This window comes from Podarcis gaigeae (genome assembly GCF_964106915.1).
Source record: "Podarcis gaigeae genome assembly, chromosome: 2".
NCBI classification, from domain to species: domain Eukaryota; kingdom Metazoa; phylum Chordata; class Lepidosauria; order Squamata; family Lacertidae; genus Podarcis; species Podarcis gaigeae.
Window position 1 is genome coordinate 113849718 of NC_139679.1, and position 23606 is coordinate 113873323.

General features: G+C 50.3%; 2 protein-coding genes across 2 annotated transcripts in view; both read left to right on the forward strand.

The window, feature by feature from the left end:
* LOC310837988 (E3 ubiquitin-protein ligase TRIM11-like) overlaps positions 1 to 23606 on the forward strand; it is a 1016249-nt gene that overhangs the window by 691804 nt on the left and 300839 nt on the right. The window lies entirely within an intron of this gene.
* Positions 1 to 23606, forward strand: part of PRRC2A (proline rich coiled-coil 2A) — a 41180-nt gene that overhangs the window by 3736 nt on the left and 13838 nt on the right. Inside the window, exons 2-16 of the mRNA XM_083722183.1 lie at positions 10970 to 11138; positions 11459 to 11636; positions 11751 to 11850; positions 13730 to 13802; positions 14155 to 14298; positions 15152 to 15288; positions 15417 to 15496; positions 16451 to 16590; positions 16699 to 16789; positions 17090 to 17321; positions 18087 to 18516; positions 19685 to 19902; positions 20188 to 20554; positions 20652 to 20862; positions 21172 to 23259. Coding sequence (XP_083578309.1) covers positions 11027 to 11138; positions 11459 to 11636; positions 11751 to 11850; positions 13730 to 13802; positions 14155 to 14298; positions 15152 to 15288; positions 15417 to 15496; positions 16451 to 16590; positions 16699 to 16789; positions 17090 to 17321; positions 18087 to 18516; positions 19685 to 19902; positions 20188 to 20554; positions 20652 to 20862; positions 21172 to 23259 — 4601 coding nt within the window. The 5' untranslated portion in view covers positions 10970 to 11026. The remainder of the gene's footprint in view (positions 1 to 10969; positions 11139 to 11458; positions 11637 to 11750; positions 11851 to 13729; positions 13803 to 14154; positions 14299 to 15151; positions 15289 to 15416; positions 15497 to 16450; positions 16591 to 16698; positions 16790 to 17089; positions 17322 to 18086; positions 18517 to 19684; positions 19903 to 20187; positions 20555 to 20651; positions 20863 to 21171; positions 23260 to 23606) is intronic.

Genomic DNA, 23606 nt, shown 5'->3' on the forward strand with positions numbered 1-23606 from the left:
TGCGCTCCCGCTGCTCGGTCCCAGCGCCTGCCAACCTAGCAGTTCGAAAGCACCTCCGGGTGCAAGTAGATAAATAGGGACCGCTTACCAGCGGGAAGGTAAACGGCGTTTCCGTGTGCGGCTCTGGCTCGCCAGATGCAGCTTGTCACGCTGGCCACGTGACCCGGAAGTGTCTCCGGACAGCGCTGGCCCCTGGCCTCTTAAGTGAGATGGGCGCACAACCCCAGAGTCTGTCAAGACTGGCCCGTACGGGCAGGGGTACCTTTACCTTTATTGGATATTTTATAAGGTAATGTGCTCATACAAATTCATAAATTTTGTTTTTGATATATGTAAGTCATTTGCAAACACAATTGCCCTGATCCATCTAATGGGCACCTGCATGGTCATATGGATGCTGTGCAAATGGTCCCAGGCCCAATCCAACTATGGTTGGATATAAGAAAATAATGCTGAATAGCATTATTTGACAGAAGAAGCTGCGGGGGGGGGGGGGGGGCTACCTTTAGAGCCTCCCTCTTTCCCTGAATACTTGATGGAGTGTGATTGCTGATTGCCTGACAGGCTGTGTACACATAATTGAATTATGGCCAGAACATCTTTTTACAGCATCGGTTGGCATAAATTGACTTTAAACATTGCATGATGTTTGGTTAAAATTTTCAAAAAAAAATTTACACCCAAATTTTGTTGTTTTGCTTTATGAAGCATCTTTGATTCACTTCGTCATCTTTAAATAAAACAATAAATTGTGGAAGGGAAGGTTTCTCAGTACGGTGAGTTCTGCGGGAGTGTTTATAAATGAATATGATTCTAGGTGACCAATAGAGTGGCAGTCATTATTGATAGTGCCCCCAGTAGTCTGATGATAGTACAGTGCTCTTTCGAGCCTTTATTCTTTCAAGATGACACTTTACAGATAGGGCTTGTAATTAAGCATAATTATGATTTAGATGTTAGGAGGCCTTAACTGTGACATGTGCCTGGTAATGGATTAACCGCCACTGGAATCTTAAATGTATTCCTCAGTATATCTATTAACACAATGTGTCAAAGACTCGCCCTCCCCTTTTCCTGTAACTGAGTTACATTTTTAGGATTGACACATAAAAAGCCAGAGGTGTACATCATAGCAAATGTTACTCATTCTGTAAAAATGATGAGTCAAAAGATATAAATCCATCAGTAGTCTTGGTGTTAATTTTCATTTGCAAACTGACTTGATAATGTTTGCTGTCCTGCAAAGTAATTTTTAAGGTTATATTTGGGGTGGGGTGGTGGTTTTGATGTGTGTAGGTAAAACATTGGTCGTCAGTGGCATTAGGTGCAGAATTCACTTTTTGATGGTAGTTTTGGTATCTAGTGGCCAGGAGGTTGAGTGTGTGTTGGACCCACTCACCCTTCCATTTTTACCCTGCTGTATTGGGTAGGTATCGGAGCTGCTTAAGTGTAGCGTAATACCCCATGACTTGGGTGGTGTGTTTGAGTAGCATTACCATACATCTTCATGAGTTTTCCCATAAATTCATGGGAGCTAGCTCTTTCTCTGATAACGTGGTTGTGAAGTTCCTTCAGTTTGTGGTTTCAGTAAGCTATTACAGCTTCCATGCTGTAATGTGCCCATCAGCTTTTTCTTGCTGTGATTGGCAAAAAGATAAAAACACAATTAAAACCCAGCAGCATTAAGGCTTATTGTTAATAGAGCAGGTGGCTAATATGTTAATGCACCAGTGCATTCCAACTCCACAATTCAATGATTATATGTTCCCCTAAGTTCTATGATAAAGAGGTTGAGTTGGTTCTTCATGGACTACATGCCATTTCTGAAACCAAATAACCTCCTCATATACCATAAAAGCAGCTGATGTGTCTACTTGAGCTGTAATACACTGAACTGGTCCAAACCCTGTTGTTTGCAGTATGAAGGAAAAGCTAGCTAGACCCAGATGGTTACTCTGAAAGCGCCTTTGATTGGCCATGCTCGCATGTGTAATTCTGTTTGCAAGCTGTATTTTGACATGCCACCAAACCATAGTTGGGTGTTGGTTTGCCATCAACCAGGCCTGGAAGCTTCTCCCCTCACATGTGCAGTAATAGGAGGAGGACGTGCTCAACTCAGCTCATTCTCATCAACAAGGGGGTTCACCGAAAGAGCTGATTACAGTGGTACCTCGGGTTACAAACACTTCGGGTTACAGAAGTAGTACCTTGGATTAAGAACTTTACTTCAGGATGAGAACAGAAATCGCGCGGCTGCAGCGGGAGGCCCCATTAGATAAAGTGGTACCTCAGGTTAAGAACAGTTTCAGGTTAAGAACGGACCTCCGGAACGAATTAAGTTCGTAACCAGAAGTACCACTGTACTCCTTCAGTATTTCTAGTCTCAAGCCTAGTACTAGATTGGGACAGATCTTAGTTGCAAATAGCCACTGATGTGTTTAGAGTTGTAAAATTTCTGTAAATGTAGAAACTATTTTTGGGCTGAAGGGACTGGGAATTTTTTGGACAAATTGAAAAAGTGTAACGCTTCTATATTATGGTACCCTATACATATTGAAAGAACTTTATTCCTTTAGGAACATAGAATTATAGAACTGGGGAGTTGGAAGGGACCCTAAAGGTCGTTCTTCCACCCCTCTGCAATGCAGGAATTGCAGCTAAAGAATTCCTGAGGAAAACCCACCCAACCTATGTTTAAAAAGCTCCAACGAAGCAGAGTCCACCACCGCCTGTGGGAGTTTGTCAAACAGCTCTTGCCACCAGAAGGTTCTTCCTAATGTTTAGTTGGAATCTCCTTTCTTGTAGTTTGAATCCATTGGTTTGGATCCTCTGGAGCAGCAGAAAGCAAGTTTGCTCCATCCTCCCATGCGACACCGCTGTTCTATCGCCTCTCAGTCTTCTTCTGAGCTAAACATACCCAGCTCCCTTAACCATTCCTCATAGGGCTTGGTTTTCTCCTCTGCGTCCTACACATCAAAACCCTGGCTCACGTGCTCAGTGAGAGTCACGTCTTTCTCCAGGAAGGAGACCATACAGTAAGCCAGAATGGGTGTGGAAGACAAAATTCATTTTGTATAACCTGGTTTGGCATCATGTGTGGTATATTAAAAGTAGTTCATTCTGACAATACAGGGGTACCCTGGTTGCCAAACTTAATCTGTTCCGGGAGTCTGTTCAACTCCCGGAACCGTTCGAATACCAAGGCACAGCTTTCGATGGGCTGAAGGGGGCTTCCTGCACTCAAATCGGAAGCCACGTCAGATGTTCGGCTTCCGAAAAACATTCACAAACCGGAACACCTACTTCCTGGTTTGCAGCGTTCAAAAGCCAATTTGTTCGGGAGCCAAGCCATTTAAGAACCAAGGTACCACTGTAATTACAAATTACATTTTATTTTAAGTTTTGGTTATAAATGGAGCTGTAAGCTGCAGTTCAGTAAGAAGCCCAGCATCTCTTTGGTTTTGCCAGTTTGGGAGGAGAAGGCATAACACACACACCCCCCCCCAAGCAACCAACATTATAGTAAAACAAATAATTCTGAAAATTATGTCTTCTTCAGTCTTTCTCAGTGTCAAGCAGAAATAATAATAGCTAAGAAAAGGAGGAAGGGGAAACAAAACTCAGATGAACACTGCATGAAATTTAATCATTCTCTTTTTCTAAGCTAGCTCTATCGGTTTCTGTTGTTTCATATTTGTCATCATATTTCTCTTGCAGTTCTGGAAAGGGAAGGTTTGCCCAGATTGAAACAAACTTCTCCCCTTTCGCATGTCAGTTTATTTCTTGATTTGGTGTGAGTACTTCCAAAAATAGACCAGTTTCTTTCACATTCTGCAGAAGTTGGGTGAATCTGAAGTGGGTAGGAAGCAAGGGGGTTGGGTTGTGTAAAGACCTTGCCACCATGTGGCAGAATCCCAGACAGCATTCCTTGGTCAAATACCTGCAGTGTTTGGAAATACCTTTCCAACACTGAGTCCTAAGTGTGCTGCTTGTTTTGTCATCGAGGCAAGTGCAGGAGCAATGCTTTCCTCGCTTAACATTGCTGCCTTTGGATCATGGATCCAACAGATGTGCAGCAGCGTGAATTGGATACCAGCAAAGTTATATTTCCCTGTGCTTCCTCCCATTCCTAGTTCTTTGGAGCCTAGTCAAGAAGATCCACCGACAAGAGGGAGGCCACAGGCAGAGAGAGCATTGAATCCTCCTCCCTTTTCTTGTGACAAAGGGTGTGGCCTCCAAGAGCAGAAATGCATCTTGCCCTTGCATTTGAGAGTTGTAATCTCAGTTGTAAACTCAGGACTTGTTTGTCCTCGGTATTGCACTAATCTGATATTGTACATGGGCTTGCATAAAAGTCTTCCTGTTACAGTTTTAGAAATTGGGGGAAGGGGGGCTAAATATATGAACACCTAGTCTTCAAGAAAAAATCATCATTCATAAAGCAAATAATTTATTTTCCATTTTTTGAGGGAAAATGGGGTGTTTTTTTGCTGGTTTTGGGGGAGGGCATTTAGAAGTTTGCAAATCTCGTAATACAGTAAAGCGTGTTTCGTGACTCCAGGTTTTTAAGGAGTTAAATGGGCAGCAGTGTGATATTCTGATTAGGGTCATGTGTTTTCCTCTGTGACAATTGCAATTTTGCTTCTTTTCAAATGTAACTTTTCAGAATTGAGCCCCTTTGATGCTAACATGTAACTAGTCACCGGCAAGGCCATCTTAACTTCAGCCAAACCAAAATTCCAAGGTAAGGGTGGTGTTGAAATGCTGAGTTAAAAAAAAAAGTTAGTTTATTCCCAACACAAACTGTATTTTGAGTTAACCATAGCTTGCATGACTTCACATTTCAAGATGCAAATGCTCCTCTTACGACATTTTAAATCTTTGCCAACCTTTGCAATGGCGCATTTGTTTTCCTGCCTGCCTCCTGACACTCAAAACATGCAGTTCTGTGTGTTTGATATAAGCTAAATAAAATCACCCAAGATTGGCAGGTTGGGGAACAGAAGCTCAGGTATACAAGCTAATTGCCAAATGCCACCTTACATCTAGGTTACAGACACCACAATGGGATGTCTAAGTCCCTTTTTTGTATGGGTTTTTTAATTAATTTCATTTCTATGTCACTTTATATTTAAAGAATCTCAAAGTGGTTTTATAACACATTCAAATCAAACAAAACAATCCAGAATAAAACAAATTCAAGCTTCGGGGGAAATTACTTCAGATCCTTCTCTCAGCAGCATTTTGCTTTCCCCAGTTGCCTACCTGGCATCCAGAGATCTCCACTTGGACCCACGCCTGGCTGGTTTCTAACGCTGTAGGGAAGGGAGGGAGAGTTCTGTGGTCCAGCCAATGAAATCCTTCCCCCTAAAAAACAACAACATGGAACTTGTTGGGAGGCACTGAGAATTTGGCCTGCTCCTATCTGCATTGACTGCCTTAGAGTCTCTTCCTCAGTCACACTACAGTGTGATGGGGTTGTAAGAGTGGGGTGGAACATTAGCCATCGTTCTTTCTCTAAATTGGTGACTTCCGCTCCGTTTGCATGGTTTACTTACCGGGATGTTTGCATTCTTGTGAAAAGCAGTTATTCCTACAATAGTAGCAGGCACAATATGGCAAGTAGTACAGTCATACCTCGGGTTAAATGTGCTTCAGGTTGAGCTTTTTCAGGTAACGCTCTGGGGCAACCCGAAAGTAACAGAGCTCATTATTTCCAGGTTTTGCCGCTTGCGCAGACGCTCAAAATGACGTCATGCGCATGTGCGGAAGCGGCGAATCGCGACACGCGCAGACGCGGGTTGCATTCGCTTCAGGATGCGAACGGGGCTCCGGAACGGATCCCGTTTGCACCCAGAGGTACCACTGTATAGACGTTGTAGGGGAATTTGGAGTAAAGGACTAGGGGTTGTGTGAGGCAAAAGAGCCCTGGCAAGTAGATGCTTCCAAACTGCCAAGCCATCCAATAACTTGTTTATATAGAAGTTGAGAGGTTTTTGATTGTTTTGGCCCCCAAAGTTTCATCCACTTGGAACTAGAGATCAGGAAGGAGGAATATGAACCTCCCATGTACAGAAGCCCATTTGGCCTTTGCTTGCAGACCCTGCAAATGTTGTTTAATGTGTTTCTGCCATCGTGGTGGTTAGGGATGGGATTCCTGTTACCTGTGCCACCCTAGAAAACATTCCACAAATTTGGGATTAGCAGAAAGTGAAGCTGAGACTACCTTACACTCGCAGCCACTGACTGCAGCTGCTTCCATGTTGATTAATTATGCTTTTTCTTCTGGGAGTGGTTTTGTTTGTTCTCCCTTTAATGGGCAGTTCAGTTGCAAAGTTATGCAAAGCCCAAACTAGCAGCCAGTAGTTGCCAGCTAGCTTTATGTATTTTCAATTTGATTGGAAAAATAAAATTTTAAAAAATCACACCATCCTGACCTTAAGTGGTCATTAGGCATTTAATAGCAGATGCATGTGGCACTGATCTAGAAATGCACAACATCCCAGTTTTAAAGCACTGTTGTTACTTTTTAAAAGGCCACGGGAGTATCAACCAGTGAAGAGAGATTTTAAAAAAAATCAAGGAAGTCAACCAGTAATTCCAAAGTCTAGAGGCCACAGATTATTTTCTAAAAGCCACAATTTATTGGGTCTGGAATGGCCATCCTAGGGGCCACGTTCCATAGAGCGAGAGCTAAAAAATGGCCCTGCTCCTCATATTTGCCAGCCTTACCACCAAAGGCGAGGATTCCAGAGCAGAGTCTTGTATGATGACCTGATCCTACAAACAGGAATCCACAGGTTCCTAAGGTAAGCTGAACCAAAACCCCTTGCCATGGTCAAGGGGGCACCTCCCTTTGGTGTCTTTATAATATTTTGACTAAACTGTACCGGTTATGGCCTTTTACTCTAATCAGTAAAAATCTGACTGACCAATTATCTCTCGCCTCTCTTCACAAAATCAGGGCATCACCTTTTGGCTAAAACGCATGCATAAAAACGCAACAATACATAATACAGTAAATTGTGCCACGTGGTTGCCAACAATCTCTCCACTTGTTCGAACAGCTCAGGGTGAAACAGATCTGTCGTGAATATTACCCGCCCGCTTTGTGCAACTACGACATCGCTCATATGATGGCATGTCATGCAAAAGGAAGGGCGGTGGGCCAAAAATACATGCAGTTCCAAAAGGCTGCCAGACCACACTCCGTTGTAAATGCAGGGTTTGCTCCAGTAACTGAAGAATAATGGCTTTGTGGGTTAGAAGCTGCTTACCCCCTCCCCACAGTCAATCATTTAAATTTAGACATAGTTTCCTAATGGTGTCATTGTGCAGCTTATGAAGGATGTGGGGATCTTTCCCATCAAGGACTTCTTGAAGAGCTTGGTCATCTCTATTTGTTCTGTTATCAGGGTAGATGTTCTGGCTTTGCAAACTATGAAATCTGGTTTAAACATTAGAGGCTGAAAGAACATGGCTTCCTGTGGTTTGTTTCAGATGCCCTTCGAAGGAGATGGAGCTGCAGCTTATTGGAACAACTCATCTCAAACCTTGTTGGTTTGTTGTAGAGAACTGAAAGGATGCGCGCGCACACACACACACACACACACACACACACGCCACCCCTGTGTTCGCACCAGCTGCCTCTCCCACTGGCCCTTGCTTCTGTATCATCCCAAATTCTCCTTCCCCTCTGTCTCCCCAGCCCTCCCTGTCATGCCAGAGCTCCCCTCCTCAGGCCTGGCATCTCCTATTAAATCATCTCAGGGAACAGGCTGTGATAGACCTGCCTGCTGTTAGGCAGCGTAGACAATGAAGGGCTGGAGAAACTATAATGGCTTGACTCTGGGCTTAGCCACACTTACATTTCAGGTACGGTCTGCATTTAGAGCTCTAGGTCTGAGCACTTTGCTGCCAGAGCTTTCCCCCTCGAAAACCTGCTCTTTAAAGCTCAATCGGAGCAAACTGCAATCCGTGGAAAACCCAAATTGATGTTTGCTCTGATTGAGCACTAAAGAGCAGGGTTTTGCATGGAATTCTCTCCCACCCCCCCAAAAAAAACACAATTCCCAGCGCTTAGACACAGAGTTTTGAAGCACAGACCTGTGCCTGGAAAGAACAGGGGGAATAGGTAAGTGTGGATAAGCCCATTGTAGAAGGCAGTTTCTGCTCTATTCTGCCTTGGTCAAACCACACCTGGAGTACTGTGTTCAGTTCTGTGTACCATACTTTAAGAAGGATGTTGACAAGCTGGAACGTGTGCAGAGGAGGGCAACCAAGATGATCAAGGGTCAGTTGGGTATGTTTAGCCTGAAAGAGAGGAGAAATTATAGCCATCTTCAAATATCTAAAGGGCTGTCATGTGGTACAGGCTTGTTTTCTTCTGCTCTGGAGGATAGGATCCCAACAATGGCTTCAAGGAGATTCCAACTACACATCAGGAAGAACTTTATGACAGTAAAAACTGATTTGTCAGTGGAACGGACTCCCTCAGAAGGTGGCAGACTCTTCTTGGAGGTTTTTAATCAGAGGTTGGATGGCTGAGTGTCAGGGATTCGTTAGCTGTGATCTGCCATGTATAATCCAGTTGAGATTCCTGCATTGCAGGCGGGCGGTTGAACTCTCCATTCTGTGATTCCTTGTTAAGACTGAATTCAGCTTAGGCAGCAGGCTGGGAAGGTTGTTGCAGGTCACACAGTATGTGTACCAGGCCATCTGGATTAACAGTTGGACACTAAATCAGGCAGCTTCATTACTCCCAACCTCTTCCTTGCCCTTTCTCCATTGTCCTTGCAAAGTGTGTGTTCCACCATCAGAGTTGTTGTAGGACTGGTTTTATTGCTGCCTTCTTCCCGGTGAAAGTGGAAGCCTGTCAGTGTCCCAGGCAAGCTCCTGTCCTTGATTGCCCCCAACCTTGCGCCCGTCACTGAGATCAGTTCATTTGTCGGTTCCTCTCAACTTCACTCCGAAGAGCGAACTAAGGGCATGTTCTGATGTTGTATTGCTTAAAATGATTTGTTACCATTTGGGGGATGTTGGAAAATGAGTTTTTAAAGTACAGCACTGTGTATTATTATTTTAAAAAGATTCTAGTTTGCTGCTGGGGGGGGGAGAGAGAACCCTGAAAATGGCATTTTGTTAAATTTTAGGCTTTTGGGTTTTTTAAAAACTCAGTACATGGCCCTCTTAACAAAAGCAGTGAATCAAAGCCTGTTTCTCTATTCAGTAACATAGGAAGAGCCCTAGTCCAGCATCCTTTTTGCCTCAGTGACCAACCAGGTGTGTTTAGGAAGCCCACAAGCTGAACATAAGGTCAATGAGACAGCATAGGGGAAATATTTCACTTCTGAAGCAAGCATTACAAATATTCTATGTAGGTTAAGGTGTGATAGGATGAAATCACTGTTCTCTCTCCTAACCCCTGTTTAGAGTCATAAGCTACATAAATTCCATGCCTGGAACCTGCCTTGTGATGTTGAACCTTTGGGAAGGTGTGCGACACTCTTAACAACGCTGTAACATGCAGCTCTGTCTCTCTAGTTCCTCTGCTTAGCTGTGTAGGAGCTTCAAGGGGAAAAGTGAGAGTCCTGTTAAATAATCATGGGTGTGTATGTGTTGGGTGGAAAGAGACTCATTTAATCCTAAAACAATCCCTGACAGATGTTGCTAATCCTATTTATGGATGGGGGTTGGCTGTTCAGATATATTTGTCCAGGTGAACTGTGATGGAAAGAGACTTGGGTCAATTGCAAAAAAAAAAATTAGAAATTAGTTAACAGTTATGAAACACAGATTTAACAACTGTGATTAGTTTGTCGCCAGCAATGTTATGCAAATATGTGTCGTCGGTATTCAAGTGGTTGAATAGTACTTGGCTTTTTAATTGGAACCCAAGGGGATAGCTCAGTGAATTTAAACAAAGTCCATAGCAACAGTTCCTTTAGCTTGTAAATGTGATTGTGGTTTTGAGAAGGGAGTAAGCTGTTCTTCAATAAGCTTTGAAGGTCCTGCTCATTGGCCAGCCTCCCAGGTGACTTAGGCTAGCAGGTGCTAGAGAGAGGAGGGCCTTCTCAGTGGTGGCTCCTACCTTGTAAGAATTCCCTCCCAAGAGACAGACCTCTGAAAATGTATCTCTTGTCTGGTTTTTAACCCAAAGGTGGTATTGTATATGCTGCTGCTGGTTTCTCATTGTCCTTCTCTTAGGTTTGCTGGGCTTAGTTATATTTTAAATTACATTTTTCTGTAACTGAGTATTTTGAACTGGTTGTTTCAACATGATATGTGGATGGCAGGGCTGTGGCTTTTAAAAAAACCCTTTTTAATGGGGTAGTATATTGTTTGTCGCATGTTGTCCTTGGGAGACTAGACTTGAAAGGCAGTTTTGAAATACCTGAAAATAAGTAAATGGGGTGGGGTTACCTGAGCTCCTGTAAAACTGGGGAGCATGGAGCCCCATCCTGTGTTTGCTGCCAGGTGTTGCAGTTGAAAGTGTGGGATGTTGCCTTCTTGAAGGCATTCCTGGCTTCATGGCATGTGTGACCCAGGGAAGTATTTATTTAAAGTACTTCCACTCTCCTTTCCACCTGGAAAAGGTTCCCAGGTGGCTCACAATGATCACTAGTAAATCTGTCTGTGTCTTTAGGCTAGCAATCTAAAAGATACACTGCAAAAGAGATCGGGGGGGGGGCATTCATGGGGTGGCCACCCCGCCCAGTTGCACTTCTCGGTCCAGCCTGGGTGCTCCTCTTTGTGACCATAGGAGATGTCTCTACTCCGCTTGAATGGGCTGCTCTGAAATAGAAGTGCCTCTCCCCAGGCTTGCTCTGGATAACGTGTAGGGTCTGTACAGGAAAGAGCTTATTGTCACTTGGCTATTAAAAGAAGTGGCTGCCGATCGATGGGGAAGGATGGAGTTGAGACTATTGAGCTTTCGTCTTCTTACTCTCCCCAAACCTCTTCCCAACAGTGGCACGTTTCGCAGGGAGCCAGGAGGAACCATCGTACTCAATGACCTTACAGCGCAATGTCAGATCGTTTGGGGCAAACAGCAAAGGGGAAGGATGGAAAAAAGTATTCGTCACTCAACTTGTTTGATACATACAAGGGCAAATCCTTAGAAACACAGAAACCCACAGGTAAAATGACCTATCTGTTTGGGGGGGAGGGCAAGTATTTTCTTCTGAGTACTATTCTCAAAGGAGGAGGCGGTTGCCATGATGAACGTGCTTAGTCTCTGATGCTCCCTTGATGGCACTCGCAGCGCCCTGAGCAGCTGCTCCCTCCTTGTCTGAAACTACCAATTTGGGACTTGGCAAGAAAGCTCTTGGTAGTTGCAGCAGTTCATGGGAGGGGTGGGGTCGGTGAGGGAAGCTTTGCTGGGGGAGGTGGGGGAGGGCGGAGCTTTCAAGAGGGTCCCAAGGACTGTGCCTGACCCCGCCTCCTCCTTCCCCTACAGTTACTCCCCGCCATGGCTTGCAGAGTCTCGGTAAAGTTGCCATTGCCCGGCGCATGCCACCCCCTGCAAACCTGCCAAGCTTAAAAGCGGAGAACAAAGGCAATGACCCCAACGTCTCACTAGTGCCGAAAGACGGGACAGGATGGGCAAGCAAGCAGGAACAGCCAGACCCAAAGAGGTAAGAGGGAGCCAGAGGGGCGCCGAGACTGCTTTTCCAGGTGGTGGGGAGGAGGAAGGCACGTTCTCCACCAACCTTTCCTTCAACGGGTGTCTTCCTTCCTTCCGTCTCCAGTACCGATGCCTCGACAGCTCAGCCGCCGGAATCGCAGTCGCCGCCGGCTTCACAGACGTCTGCCTCAAACCCACCGAAACGACCCCCAACAGCCCCCGAGGTAAATCCAGGGCAAGAACTGCAAGCTCCCAATCAGAAGCTCTCCTCTTCTGAACAGTTGTGTGTCTCAGCTTCCAGCCTAACAGATCCTAATGCTTTTTCTGCAAAGAGCCGCAGTTTCCTAGCTCCAGTCCCTTCTCCCCTCTGTTTGGCCCCAGCAGAAGCACCAGTTCTCTCCCTATTTAATCGCCATTCAGTCCATGCATGGGTGCAGTCCTAAAAGGAGGCAGGAGCTCATCAGAAGAAGGACTCTTTCAGGACTGGCTAAGAAGCACCTCCCACCTTTCCTCTTAGAAACAGCCTTTCTCCTGCTTCCAGATTGCAGTTTCTGGCATGGATGTGCTATAGTTCCTAACTGATTGTCCAGATTTTGCATAGGTTTTTTGTTTGTTTTTTTCCTGGCATCAAAGCTTTTGCAGAAAGTTGGGCTTCATTGTCGCTCACTCTGTGACTGTTTGGGACATCGTGTTAAACTATGGCTTAGCATTACATGCCCAAGCCTCTGGATCACGTGTTTCCTTCTCCTCCTCCAGCACGGCTGTCATGAGATTCTGGAAGCCTGCAGTTGAGTGTTCAAGCTTAGTGAGACGAAGCATTAGTCACAGTTTTGGGTGCAGATCTAACATTACCCGTGCCTTATGAAAACAAGCTAGAATCATGAGACTGTTTGAAGTTGCCTTGTTTCCCTAAAACATTGCTAAGACTAATCACAGTTTGTCTGGGTTTGGGCATAGCGGGTAACTAACTGTATAACAAAAGCTTCTAGCCTCAGTTGTGGGCACAATTGAAGAGAAGGAGAAGGTTGCCCATGAGTCCAAGGCCTGCTCATTAATCCAGGGGTTGGGAAACTCTGCTTCTTTCCCTGATTTCTGCCTGCCTTGTCCTCCTTTCTCTTGGGGAGAGTGAGACCAGGCACATTTGCAAGTCAGCTTAGAGGCCCAGCCACTGAGTGTGGCAGCTGAGACATAGCTTGGCCTTGGGGCTTGAGCGTGCCTGCCAGACTGTTCTCTCCTTGTAGTGTGGCTGCATCACTGCAGGCCAGATGCAGACTTCAGTTGAGGAGTCAGAGCAGACAGGACTGATCCAGCCCAGAGGCCTCCCCAGCCCTGCTTTAAACCATAGTCTAGTGCTATATCAAAACAAAACCCATGTTAACAACTGCACAGCAAGGGGCAGGGCTGCCCCATAACTCCCTAGCCAACCTTGCTACTTACTAGAACAGGAGAGGTCAATGTGCCCCCAGATGCTGTTTGGCTCCAGCTCTCGTCAGCCCTAACCATCACTGTAAATAGTTCAGGATGATAGACATTGTGGAGGGCACTGTGTTGGCTGCCCCTGTTCTAAAGGCATTTGAGCCACGCTTGGGTTGATTTGTGTGATGCGGGTGGCGCTGTGGGTTAAACCACAGAGCCTAGGGCTTGCCGATCAGAAGGTCGGCGGTTCAAATCCCCGTGACGGGGTGAGCTCCCGTTGCTCGGTCCCTTCTCCTGCCAACCTAGCAGTTCAAAAGCACGTCAAAGTGCAAGTAGATAAATAGGTACTGCTCCGGTGGGAAGGTAAACGGCGTTTCCGGGCACTGCTCTGGTTCGCCACAAGCGGCTTAGTCATGCTGGCCACATGACCCGGAAGCTGTACACCGGCTCCCTTGGCCAATAAAGCGAGATGAGCGCCGCAACCCCAGAGTCTGTCACGACTGGACCTAAATGGTCAAGGGTCCCTTTACCTTTACCTGGGTTGATTTAACCGTGAGATTTGTGGGTTCTTTTCTTAATGAATCAACGTGAACCTTTAGATTGTGTCAGTTATGGAGATCTCTTGACAAAAGGAAGCTGGCAAGAAGGTCAGTCGGTTTTGACTTCCCACTCCTCCTCTTGTTCCAGAATCCCCCTACAGTAGCAAGCGGGGCAAAGTCCTGGGCGCAGGCCAGCGTTACCCATGGAGCGCAAGGAGATGGTAAGCTGTCTTCCTACTAATTTTGTGTGAAGCTAGGACCTCAGACTTTTGGAAAGATGAGAATCAGTATGTTTCAGCTCCCACCCCCATTTATTTTATTATTAAAATAATTATAACAGCATATATATTTTTCGCTGCCCCTCCTAAAACATTGCACATCAAACTTCTTGGAAAGACCAGCAGAGAAAGCCGCACGTGTATTTCCCTGGAGAAGGGTATTCCAGAAATATGGGGCCACCAACAAAAAGGCCAACCCCCTGGTGCTCAACACTCTGGGTGTGCTGCCATCGCCCCCGATGTGTTAGAGACCCTTGTAAAGGCCCCGCCTGAGCTTTCTTTCTCTGTCGTCAAGGTGGAAAGGGATCAAGCCTACTGTCGCGATTCTCTCGCGAGGAATTTCCGACCCTGCAGGCGGCTGGCGACCAGGACAAAGCTGGCAAAGAAAAGGACACTACCGATGCGTCGTATGGGCCCGGACCAAACCTCCGCCCCCAGAGTGAGTGGTTTTGCTCAAGCGTCTGTTGTTTCTGGGCCCCAGAGCGAGCTGGGGGGGGGGGGGAGCATTGCCATTATCAACCATTGCCAGAATATTTTCACCTTCATATGGGGACATCTAATGAAGCTAATAATTAATCATAATTATTTATACCCCACCCTCCCCAGCCAGAGCCGGGCTCAGAGTGGCTAACCACAGTAAAATTACAGTAAAAACATAATAGGGGGAAATTCCCATTTTAAAATACAGGTTAAAATGCAGCCTCATCAAAACCATAAGGGGAGGGAAACATAAGTGTCAGACTGAGTCCAAACCAAAGGCCAGGCAGAACAGCTCTGTCTTGCAGGCCCTGCGGAAAGATGTCAAGTCCTGCAGGGCCCTGGTCTCTTGTGACAGAGCGTTCCACCAAGTCGGGGCCAGTTCTGAAAAGGCCTTGGCCCTAGTTGAGACCAAGCTAACCACCTTGCGAACTGGGACCTCCCAAATGTTGTCATTTGTGGACCTTAAGGTCCTCCGTGGGGCATACCAGGAGAGGCGGTCCCGTAGGGGGCGGGACGGGACGGGGAGGACAGACAAAACAAAGCCCCACTTCACATATCACATAGTTAAAAATGGGTGGGGGTCAAGGCTACTAGCCACAATGGCCACATGGAGGTAGACTCCTGTTGGAGGCAGTCCGCCTCTGAATGCCAGTTGCTTGGGGGAGGGGGTCGCACCCAGATTCTGCTTTCAGGATTTCCATGGGCGTTGTATTATCTGGTTGGCCCCTTTAAGAGCAGGATGTGGGCCACTGGCCTGGTCCAGTAAGACGCATCTTACGTTCTTATCTTTTCTTCCGCCCAATCTCTTGCAGACGCTACCAGTTGGCGGGACGGAGGTGGGCGGGGCACTGACGGGGAGCTGGTGCCCGAGGACGGACGGGCTGGGGTTGGCCTGCAGCCCAACATCCCGCCTCAGTTCCCTCCCTACCGGGGGATGATGCCGCCATTTGTAAGTATATTGCAGAAGAGGAGGTGCCAAGTGACTTTGGCCACCTGCTTCCTTGTTTGAGGGCAGGGGAAACGGAAGAGAGAGGGGAAAACCCTCCAGTAACCAATTTCTCCCCTACCCCATCTCAGATGTATCCCCCGTACCTCCCGTTCCCGCCTCCATATGGGCCGCAGGGACCTTACCGCTACCCCACACCAGAGGCGCAGAGGTAAGAGGGTTTTTTTAAATTTTTATAAAAAATGTGATAATGGCAAGTGAGCTTTGTGGCAGAAGGGGAAAGCATATAGAGGACCAGGAACAGGAGCAAGTGAGGGGAAGTGCAGGAGATTGCGGTCAACTCTGCGTAACTGGAGCCAGATGTTTTGGGTTCCATGTACAGTCGTAACTTGGAAGTCAAACAGAATCCGTTCCGGAAGTCCGTTCGACTTCCAAAACATTCGGAAGCCCCATCAGATCTTCAGCTTCCAAAAATAGTTCACACTCACTTCCAGATTTGCAGCGTTCAGGAGCCAAAACGTTCGAGAACTAAGCTTGTAATTGAACAGGTGGACAACAAAGGGAAAGCGTGTGGTTGGACTCTTTAGGCCGAGCGGATCAATCAGAAACTGGAGGGAGCCGGAAGTGGCATCTGTGAAATAGTGGAGGATATAGAGGGGCAACTTTCCCTTCTCTATAGAGGAGACTTTCTCTCTAGGCTTCCTGTTGCACCATCAGAAGCAGACACTGAATCAGTAGAATGCAAGACTGTCTCCTGATTTCTCTGCAGTGTGGGATACAAATATGGCCTAGAGGCCAGTGCACCACAACACCCTAATCTTCATGCCTGCCCTCTGACTAAGCTTGTAATTGAACAGGTGGACAACAAAGGGAAAGCGTGTGGTTGGAGTCTCATGTAGGAAAAGACTGGCTGTTACACAAGGGAATGCAGATACTTCTTCGTAGTGTTTGATCCCCTTAGTGCAGGGGCAGGGAATCTGTAGCTCTCCAGCATTTCCTAGCATGGCTGGTGTTGAGGAATGGTGGGAGTTTTGGTCCTGCAGCGCCTGGAGTGCTGCACTGCACTGCCCTGCTGGGTTTAGAGCAACATTATTATTTAGATCAGCAGCATGGAAAGTCAGAGGTGTGACGTTTCTGTTGACCTCCGTCGTCCTGTCATCTCCAGGTTCCAGCGGCTTCCAGGACCCCGCCCTTTGCAGCCTGCAGCGCGCGTGTCAGAGCCTGTGAGCCGGCCCCCCGTCCTCAAGCAGGATGACCTGAAAGAATTTGATGAGCTGGACCAGGAGAACGATGAAGGCTGGGCAGGTAACGGAAGAGCCGGACCTCAGAGCTACCCACAGGAGCCGGGATTCTTGAAAGTGTTTCTTCTTATTGGATCTGTCAATCGAAAGACATCCTATTTGTCTCCCACAGGAGCCCATGAAGAAGTGGACTACACGGAGAAGCTGAAATTCAGCGATGAAGAGGACGGGAAAGAGTCTGATGAAGAAACCACTGAGAACCGGTAAGATTAGGCGGTGGTACGGCCAATAACCGGGTCTGTCCCACGCAGCTGGCACAAAGCATGTTGGTTTTGTGAGACGGGTGACCCTCCCCCTTCCCTCCGGTGCCTGTTGCTGAGCTGCAGCCCTGAGCCACATGGGATCATCTTACAGAAAAGTCATTCTTGCCTGGCTGCAGCTACATCACAAGAATATCTGCTCATGCTCTCTCCTTGCTCCCTGCCCCCCGCCAGCTCCGAGCAGAGGGTGCAGGATCTAAACGGCCCCATTTTGACACCTCTCTCTTCACCTCTGTCCCCAAGAAATGATGAGGCTTCCGGCCCGGAAAGCCAGTCGTCGGGCACAGACACCAAGAAGGCTGGAACTCCAAAAGAGGATCAACCCCTCGTCAAAGCAGCCTGGGCTGAAAACGCACGTCCCCCAGAAGGTGGCAAAGAACCGCCGCCACCTGCTGCTGCTGCAGTCCGGGCACCGCCGCCTCCGCCGCCGCCACCCCCCAACCGGGGCAACTGGGGGCAACCCAATGACTTCCCGGTGAGTCTATGCAGGCTGCAAATCCTGCTTGAGAGCGCCTGCGGTTGGCAGCTGCTGTTCAGGCGGGCCAAAGTGTGGAGAACCCAGGCCCAGGTCTCCTCATTCAAGGGGCGTACATTAGATTGCATTGGGTTTCCAGGTAAACCAGTGAAACGAATGTCAGTGTGGTGTAGTGGTTAAGAGCAGTATCTGGTGAACTGGGTTCGTGTCTCCGCTCCTCCACATGCAGCTGCTGGGTGACCTTGGGCCAGTCTGATGTCTCTCAGCCCCACTCACCTCACAGAGTGTCTGTTGTGGGGGAGGAAGGGAAAGGAGAATGTTGGCCGCTTTGAGACTCCTTCAGGTAGTGATAAAGCGGGATATCAAATCCACACTCCTCTTCTTCTTCTTCTTATAAAAATAGAAAACTTCCTTAGCCGGAACAACGCACGTTGGCATTGTTATTTTGATTTATGCCCTGCTTTTCGGCTAAGATAAAATAGGCATTTGGGTGGCACTTGGCATTAGCCCACTCTATCTCAGCTTTAACTAGAACTTCCATGCTGAGTTATTGAAGGGGTGAAGCCGTGAGGGAACAGAGCAGCTTCCATGCGGATGTTTCAATACTTGGATTTGAGCCTTTGGGCTTCTTAGTGAGGGAACACGGGTGTGAGCAGGGACAAACTCTGCTCTCCTCGAGGGTCTCTGGGAGTTGAGCTTCCAGCTCAGGTTTCCTTCCAGCGGAACAGCTTTGAGCGAGGGCTTCTCTCTCTCTTGGCCACCCAGGACCGCTCACTGCGGCCGCTCCCCCCAGAAGACGAGGACGAAGCCTGGCGCCAGCGGCGGAAGCAGTCCTCCTCGGAGATCTCTGCTGCGGTGGAGCGGGCCAGACGCCGGCGGGAAGAGGAGGAGCGGCGCATGCAAGAGGAGCGGCGGGCGGCTTGCGCCGAGAAGCTCAAGCGCCTGGATGAGAAGTTTGGAGCTCCCGACAAGCGCTTGAAGCCCGAGCCTCCCAAGGAGCCGCCTCCTCCCGTCATTGTGGCCGCTCCTCCTCCCCCTCCCCCGCCAGCTCCCACCCCTGTGCCCCCCAACCTGCCGGCTGCCCCAGTCGCCCCCGAGGAGAAGAGGGAGAAAGAGGAGCCCGTGCTGGCCAGCAAACCTCACAGTGCTGTCGTGAGCAGCAGCGGCAGGAGCAGCTTGGACTCCTCTGGTGCTGGTAAACTTGGCTTTTATTTTCGGTGCTCTTATGTATATTCTTACCTATATTCTAAGGTAGTTAGCAACCAAAGTGAAAAATCATCTGATTGAAAAGTACAATGAAACGACGACAAGAAATGATGGGGGGGGGAAGCCTGAAGCCTGCAATAAAAGGAAACAGGAAGGCAGCTTTGCCTGATCTTCCTGCAGACATGCCACATTGTGTTTCTCGTGGCCAAATGATTCTTGGCCGATGGTACAAATCTCCCATTTTATTTATTTATTGAATTTCTGCGTTGCCCTCCCGCCCCAAAGGAGCCCAGTGCTGTGTGTTGCAGCGGCCATTACGTGGCAAGCTGTCAGGTGATGTTGCTGTCCTTTGAGTCATAGGGACATAGGAAGCTGTGTCGTCTTTATCCTGAGTTCTTACCATTGGGTCCACCTTTAGTACTGTATTGGCAGCGACTCTCCCAAGATGGACGCGCTGTGGGTTAAACCACAGAGCCTAGGACTTGCCGATCAGAAGGTCGGCGGTTCGAATACCCACGACAGGGTGTGCTCCCATTGCTCGGTCCCTGCTCCTGCCAACCTAGGAGTTTGAAAGCACATCAAAGTGCAACTAGATAAATAGGTACCGCTCTGGCGGGAAGGTAAACGGTGTTTCCATGCGCTGCTCTGGTTTGCCAGAAGCGGCTTAGTCATGCTGGTCACATGACTCGGAAGCGGTACGCCAGCTCCCTCGGCCAGTAAAGCGAGATGAGCACCGCAACCCCAGAGTCGGCCACGACTGGTCCTAACGGTCAGGGGTACCTTTACCTTTACCTCCCAAGATTTCAGCTGGAAGTGAATCTGGGATAAGCTAGGTGGCCCAAAGGCCTGACCTGGTGTCAGGCAGTATCCCACGTCCCTGGTAACAAGGTCTGTGGAGCATGCCGTCTTGCCTGCTGATTTGGTGGGTGGTGCATACAGGGCTTTGGGGATATGTGGCCCTCTCATGCCATGCTAGACTCTGAACTGCCATCATCCCTGACCATAGGCCAGGCCAGAAATTGGGAGTCCCGGCTTCCCTGTGGAGGGCTGCAGGCTCCCCATCCAGGGCTCCAGCTGAAAGGTTGAAACCAGAGTCCGCCTGCTGCCTCACAAAGCCTGCCTTTCTTTTGTGTGTGTCTTGTGCATGTCTACTACAGCTGAGCCCGCTGTGGCTCCGCCTCCCAAGGAAGTCCCCGAAGTGCGGGAAGAGCCACCCACCTTGCCTGGTCCTGCTCTCCCAGCCGCTCCTGCCCCAGCCAAGGTGGAGCCCAAAGCTGAGACGGTCCTTCAGGCACGCCAGCCGCCTCCGGCTCAGACCCTCAGCTATTCCAAGTACCAGAAGTCATTGCCTCCACGATTCCAGCGGCAGCAGCAGGTGGGTGGAGGCAGGCGCCTGGGCTGGGCACTTGCTCCTAACAGGGGAAGGGTCAGTTGGGGTGGGGCCAAGATAAGGAAGCAACTTGGCTGAGGTTCCGTTGCAGTGATGAGTCTTTAGACTAGAGTCTCTGACACCCCCTGATGTCCTCACAGCTACCTGAGCAACTCATAACTTCTCCATCCAGCGACACACGCATCACAGGAAGTGGGGGTCTCTCATTAGGGTCTGTTGAGGTCACTGAAAGAGCTCTCTCTCCTCTTTGCCCCTGAACCCCCTTTTCAGGAGCAGTTACTGAAGCAGCAGCAGCAATGGCAGCAACAGCAGCAGCAACAACAACACAGCCAAGTCCAGTCTCCGATGGCTTCCTCTTCCCAGCAGCAGGCAGCAGGGGCTCCTCTGGCTGCCATGGGCCCCTCAGGCAGCGTACATGCTCAGCCTGGGCCGGCAGGGCAGCAGCAACCCCCAGCCCCGCCTCCAGCGCAGCAGGCCCCGCCCAAAGGCATGTACCCCGGCTCCATTGGAAGGCCGCCTCCCATGCCGCAGATGAACTTTGATCCTCGCTGGATGATGATTCCGCCTTACATGGACCCGCGTGTGATGCAAGGGCGGCCCCCCATAGACTTCTACCCCCCTGGGGTCCATCCTTCCGGTAAGTAGAGCTGAAGAAAAGAAAGTCCAGGCTCGCCCAAGTGCAGTCTTTTAGAAGACTGTCGGAGCCAGTAGTGTGTCTTCTGTTCACCCCTCAGGTCTCCTGCCCCGTGAGCGATCAGACAGCGGGGGCTCCAGTTCAGAGCAGTTTGAACGCCATCCTTCGATCCTCCGAGAGCGTGGCACTCCGCCAGTTGATCCCAAGCTGGCCTGGGCTGGAGACGTCTTCACCAATGCCCCTTCCGGTGCAGACTCGAGGTCTCAAACGGCATCCCTTCGGCAGCAGGAAGAGGAAGAGAAGGGCTTACGGTGAGCGAATGTCTGTTGGGTTGGCCGGGAGCAAGATCTTGCAGCGGGGGGAGGCTGAGGTTGTCCCATGTTTTAAAGGTCTTTTTGTTATTGGAACCACGTAGCAAGTCATGGAGTTGAGGGCCTTACAGTTTCTTGACTGCTGTAATGAGAGTGGGATGGGCTCACTGTCTTGTGTTCTATCTCTAGCGGTTGAGGGTCTCCTGCCACTTGTGGCAATTTGGAGTGACAGCTGACACTGCTTGGGGTCGTCAGCGGATGGCCCCAGAATAGAGGACCTTTCAATCACCCTTGCTCTCCTTCCTTTAGGAGCGAGACCCCTCCGGTTCGCCTGCGTGAGGCCATCACTCCCCAGCCCTACATGGGGAACTACCAGGGTTTCTCCGAAAACGGCAACCCTGCCTCGATGCACCGCTTCCCAGTGGATGAGCCACCGCGAGCGGGTCCCCCTTGGCAGGCCACCATGGCTCTGACGGCCCCCACAGAGGTGAGCAGAAATGGGCGCCCTGAACCGCCGGTCCAGCTGCCCCGCAAGAGCGAGGAGGAGCCCCAGCTGCTGCATCGTGATCCCCCAGAAGAGATCAAGACGGTTGAGCCTCCCGTCATTCGGCCAGTGGTGGCTAAGAAGCCTCCCTCGGAGCAGCCCAAGGAGGAGCCTCTGGTCAAAGAGGAGGTCCTGCGGCGGATGGAGAAGCCCCCGCGGCAGCAGCATGAATTCCACAAGCAGCCACGGCGCGAGTCCAAGACGGAGACGCGCTGGGGGCCCCGTCCCGGCAGCAGCCGGAGGATTGAGGAGATTTCTGGGGACAAGGCCCCACGGCGAGCCGGGCCCATCAAGAAGCCGCCGCCTCCCCCTAAGGAGGCAAAAGACGAAAGCGAGGAGATGCGCTCTGCTGGGAAGGCCAAAGAGGGGGCCGAGGCGGCGGGCAGCAAACCCGAGCTCCCTAAAGAGCCTCCGAAAGCGGGCAAGGAGAACAAGGCCAAGCCAGTGGTGAACGGCGGAACAGTGATGCCACCCAAAGAGCAGCAGCACACTGGCACACTGTCGCCAAGCCGGCGGCGCCGGGAGCCCCCCTACGAGCGTGGCGGCTACGCCGGCCGGGGGCGGGCCAGGGGCCGAGGAGAGTACTTTGCCCGAGGGCGAGGTTTCCGGGGTGCCTATAGCGGGCGCGGGAGAGGGGGGCGCGGGAGAAGCCGGGAGTTCCGCAGCTACCGCGAACCCTTCTACCGGCTGGATGACGGTGTGGGCAAATCGGCTGGGCCAGGCTCCACCTTCCGCCCGCGCAACGCCAGCGAGACACGCAGCGAAGGCTCGGAGTACGAAGAGATACCCAAGCGGCGGCGCCAGCGGGGCTCCGAGACAGGCAGCGAGACGCACGAGAGCGCCAGCGATGTGGCCCACTCAGACAAGGAGGTGACCAAGGAGCCGGCCCCCAGCCATCGCAGCCGGGCCCCTCCTGTGACTTCTACCCTGGCCCCCTCCTCCCAGCACCCTGGCTTGCCTCGTTTTGCCGACAAGCTGCCTCCGCGCCTCTCAGACCCTGGCACCCGTGGCGGGCGTGTCTTCACCCCTCGCGGCGTTCCCTCACGCCGGGGCCGAGGTGGTGGCCGTGCGCCCCCTGGCGGGTGGAGCCCTCCTTCCAAGCCCCAGCCCAATAAGAAGCCTGAGAAGCAGCAAGAGGCGGTTCTGGAGCCGCCGGGCAAAGAGAAGGCGCCGTCAGGCCCTCCAGCAATGACCCCAGAAGAATCCGGTGGTTTCCAGGCCCCCTTAAAGCAGCAGCCACCTCCGCCGCCTCTTGGCCCTGGCTCGGACCGTGGCTTTGACCGGCCACCTCGGCGCCGGCGCCACGGGCGTTCGCAGCAGCAGGACAAGCCGCCCCGGTTCCGGAGGCTGAAGCAGGAGCGCGAGAATGCGGCCCGACTCAACGGCGAGCAGAGGACCGGCCAACCGTTCTCCCCGGCGCCTGTTGCCCCGCTCCCCGAGGAATCGGCTGCCCGGCGCGTGGCTGGCACGAAATCTCCCGACTTGTCCAACCAGAACTCGGACCAGGCGAATGAGGAGTGGGAGACGGCTTCGGAGAGCAGCGACTTCACGGAGCGCCGGGGCGGCGGGGAGAAGGAACCGGCGCCTGGCGGGCCTCCCCCCACCGCCTTTCTCAAAGGTGGCTGCTCTGGAGCCCCTTCGGTGGGCGGGCGGCCCTCCAACAACGAGCTCAGCTTAGCCCAGAGGAAGGAGATGTCCAAACGCAGCTTCTCCAGCCAGAGGCCTGGCATGGACCGGCAGAACCGACGCTCCAACCCTGGCCCAGGAGGAGGAGGCAAGGCTGGCCGCGGAGGGAGCGGTGGCGGGCGCAGCGGAGGGGACAAGAGGAGCTGGCCCTCTCCCAAGAATCGTAGGCAAGTACTCGGAGGAAAAAGCCCGAAAGATGGGGGGGGGGGTAGGGGATTGGTAGACAAAACTGGAATGGCAAAACACAGGTGGCATTTGGCTAATAATAATAATAATTGTTAATATCCCGCCCTCCCCAGTCAAAGCCAGGCTCAGAACGTCTAACAACAGTAAAAATAGCACAGTTTACATAAAATCACAGTCAATTGAAAGACATTCTAAAATCAATTCAGAATCAAATTAATGGCAAACGTTGGGCTAGAGTTCTGTGAAGAGTTGCCAAAGGAGGGGGTCAGGCTGTGCCTTGGCCAAAGGCCTGGTGGAACAGCTCTGTCTTGCAGGTCCTGCAGAAAGG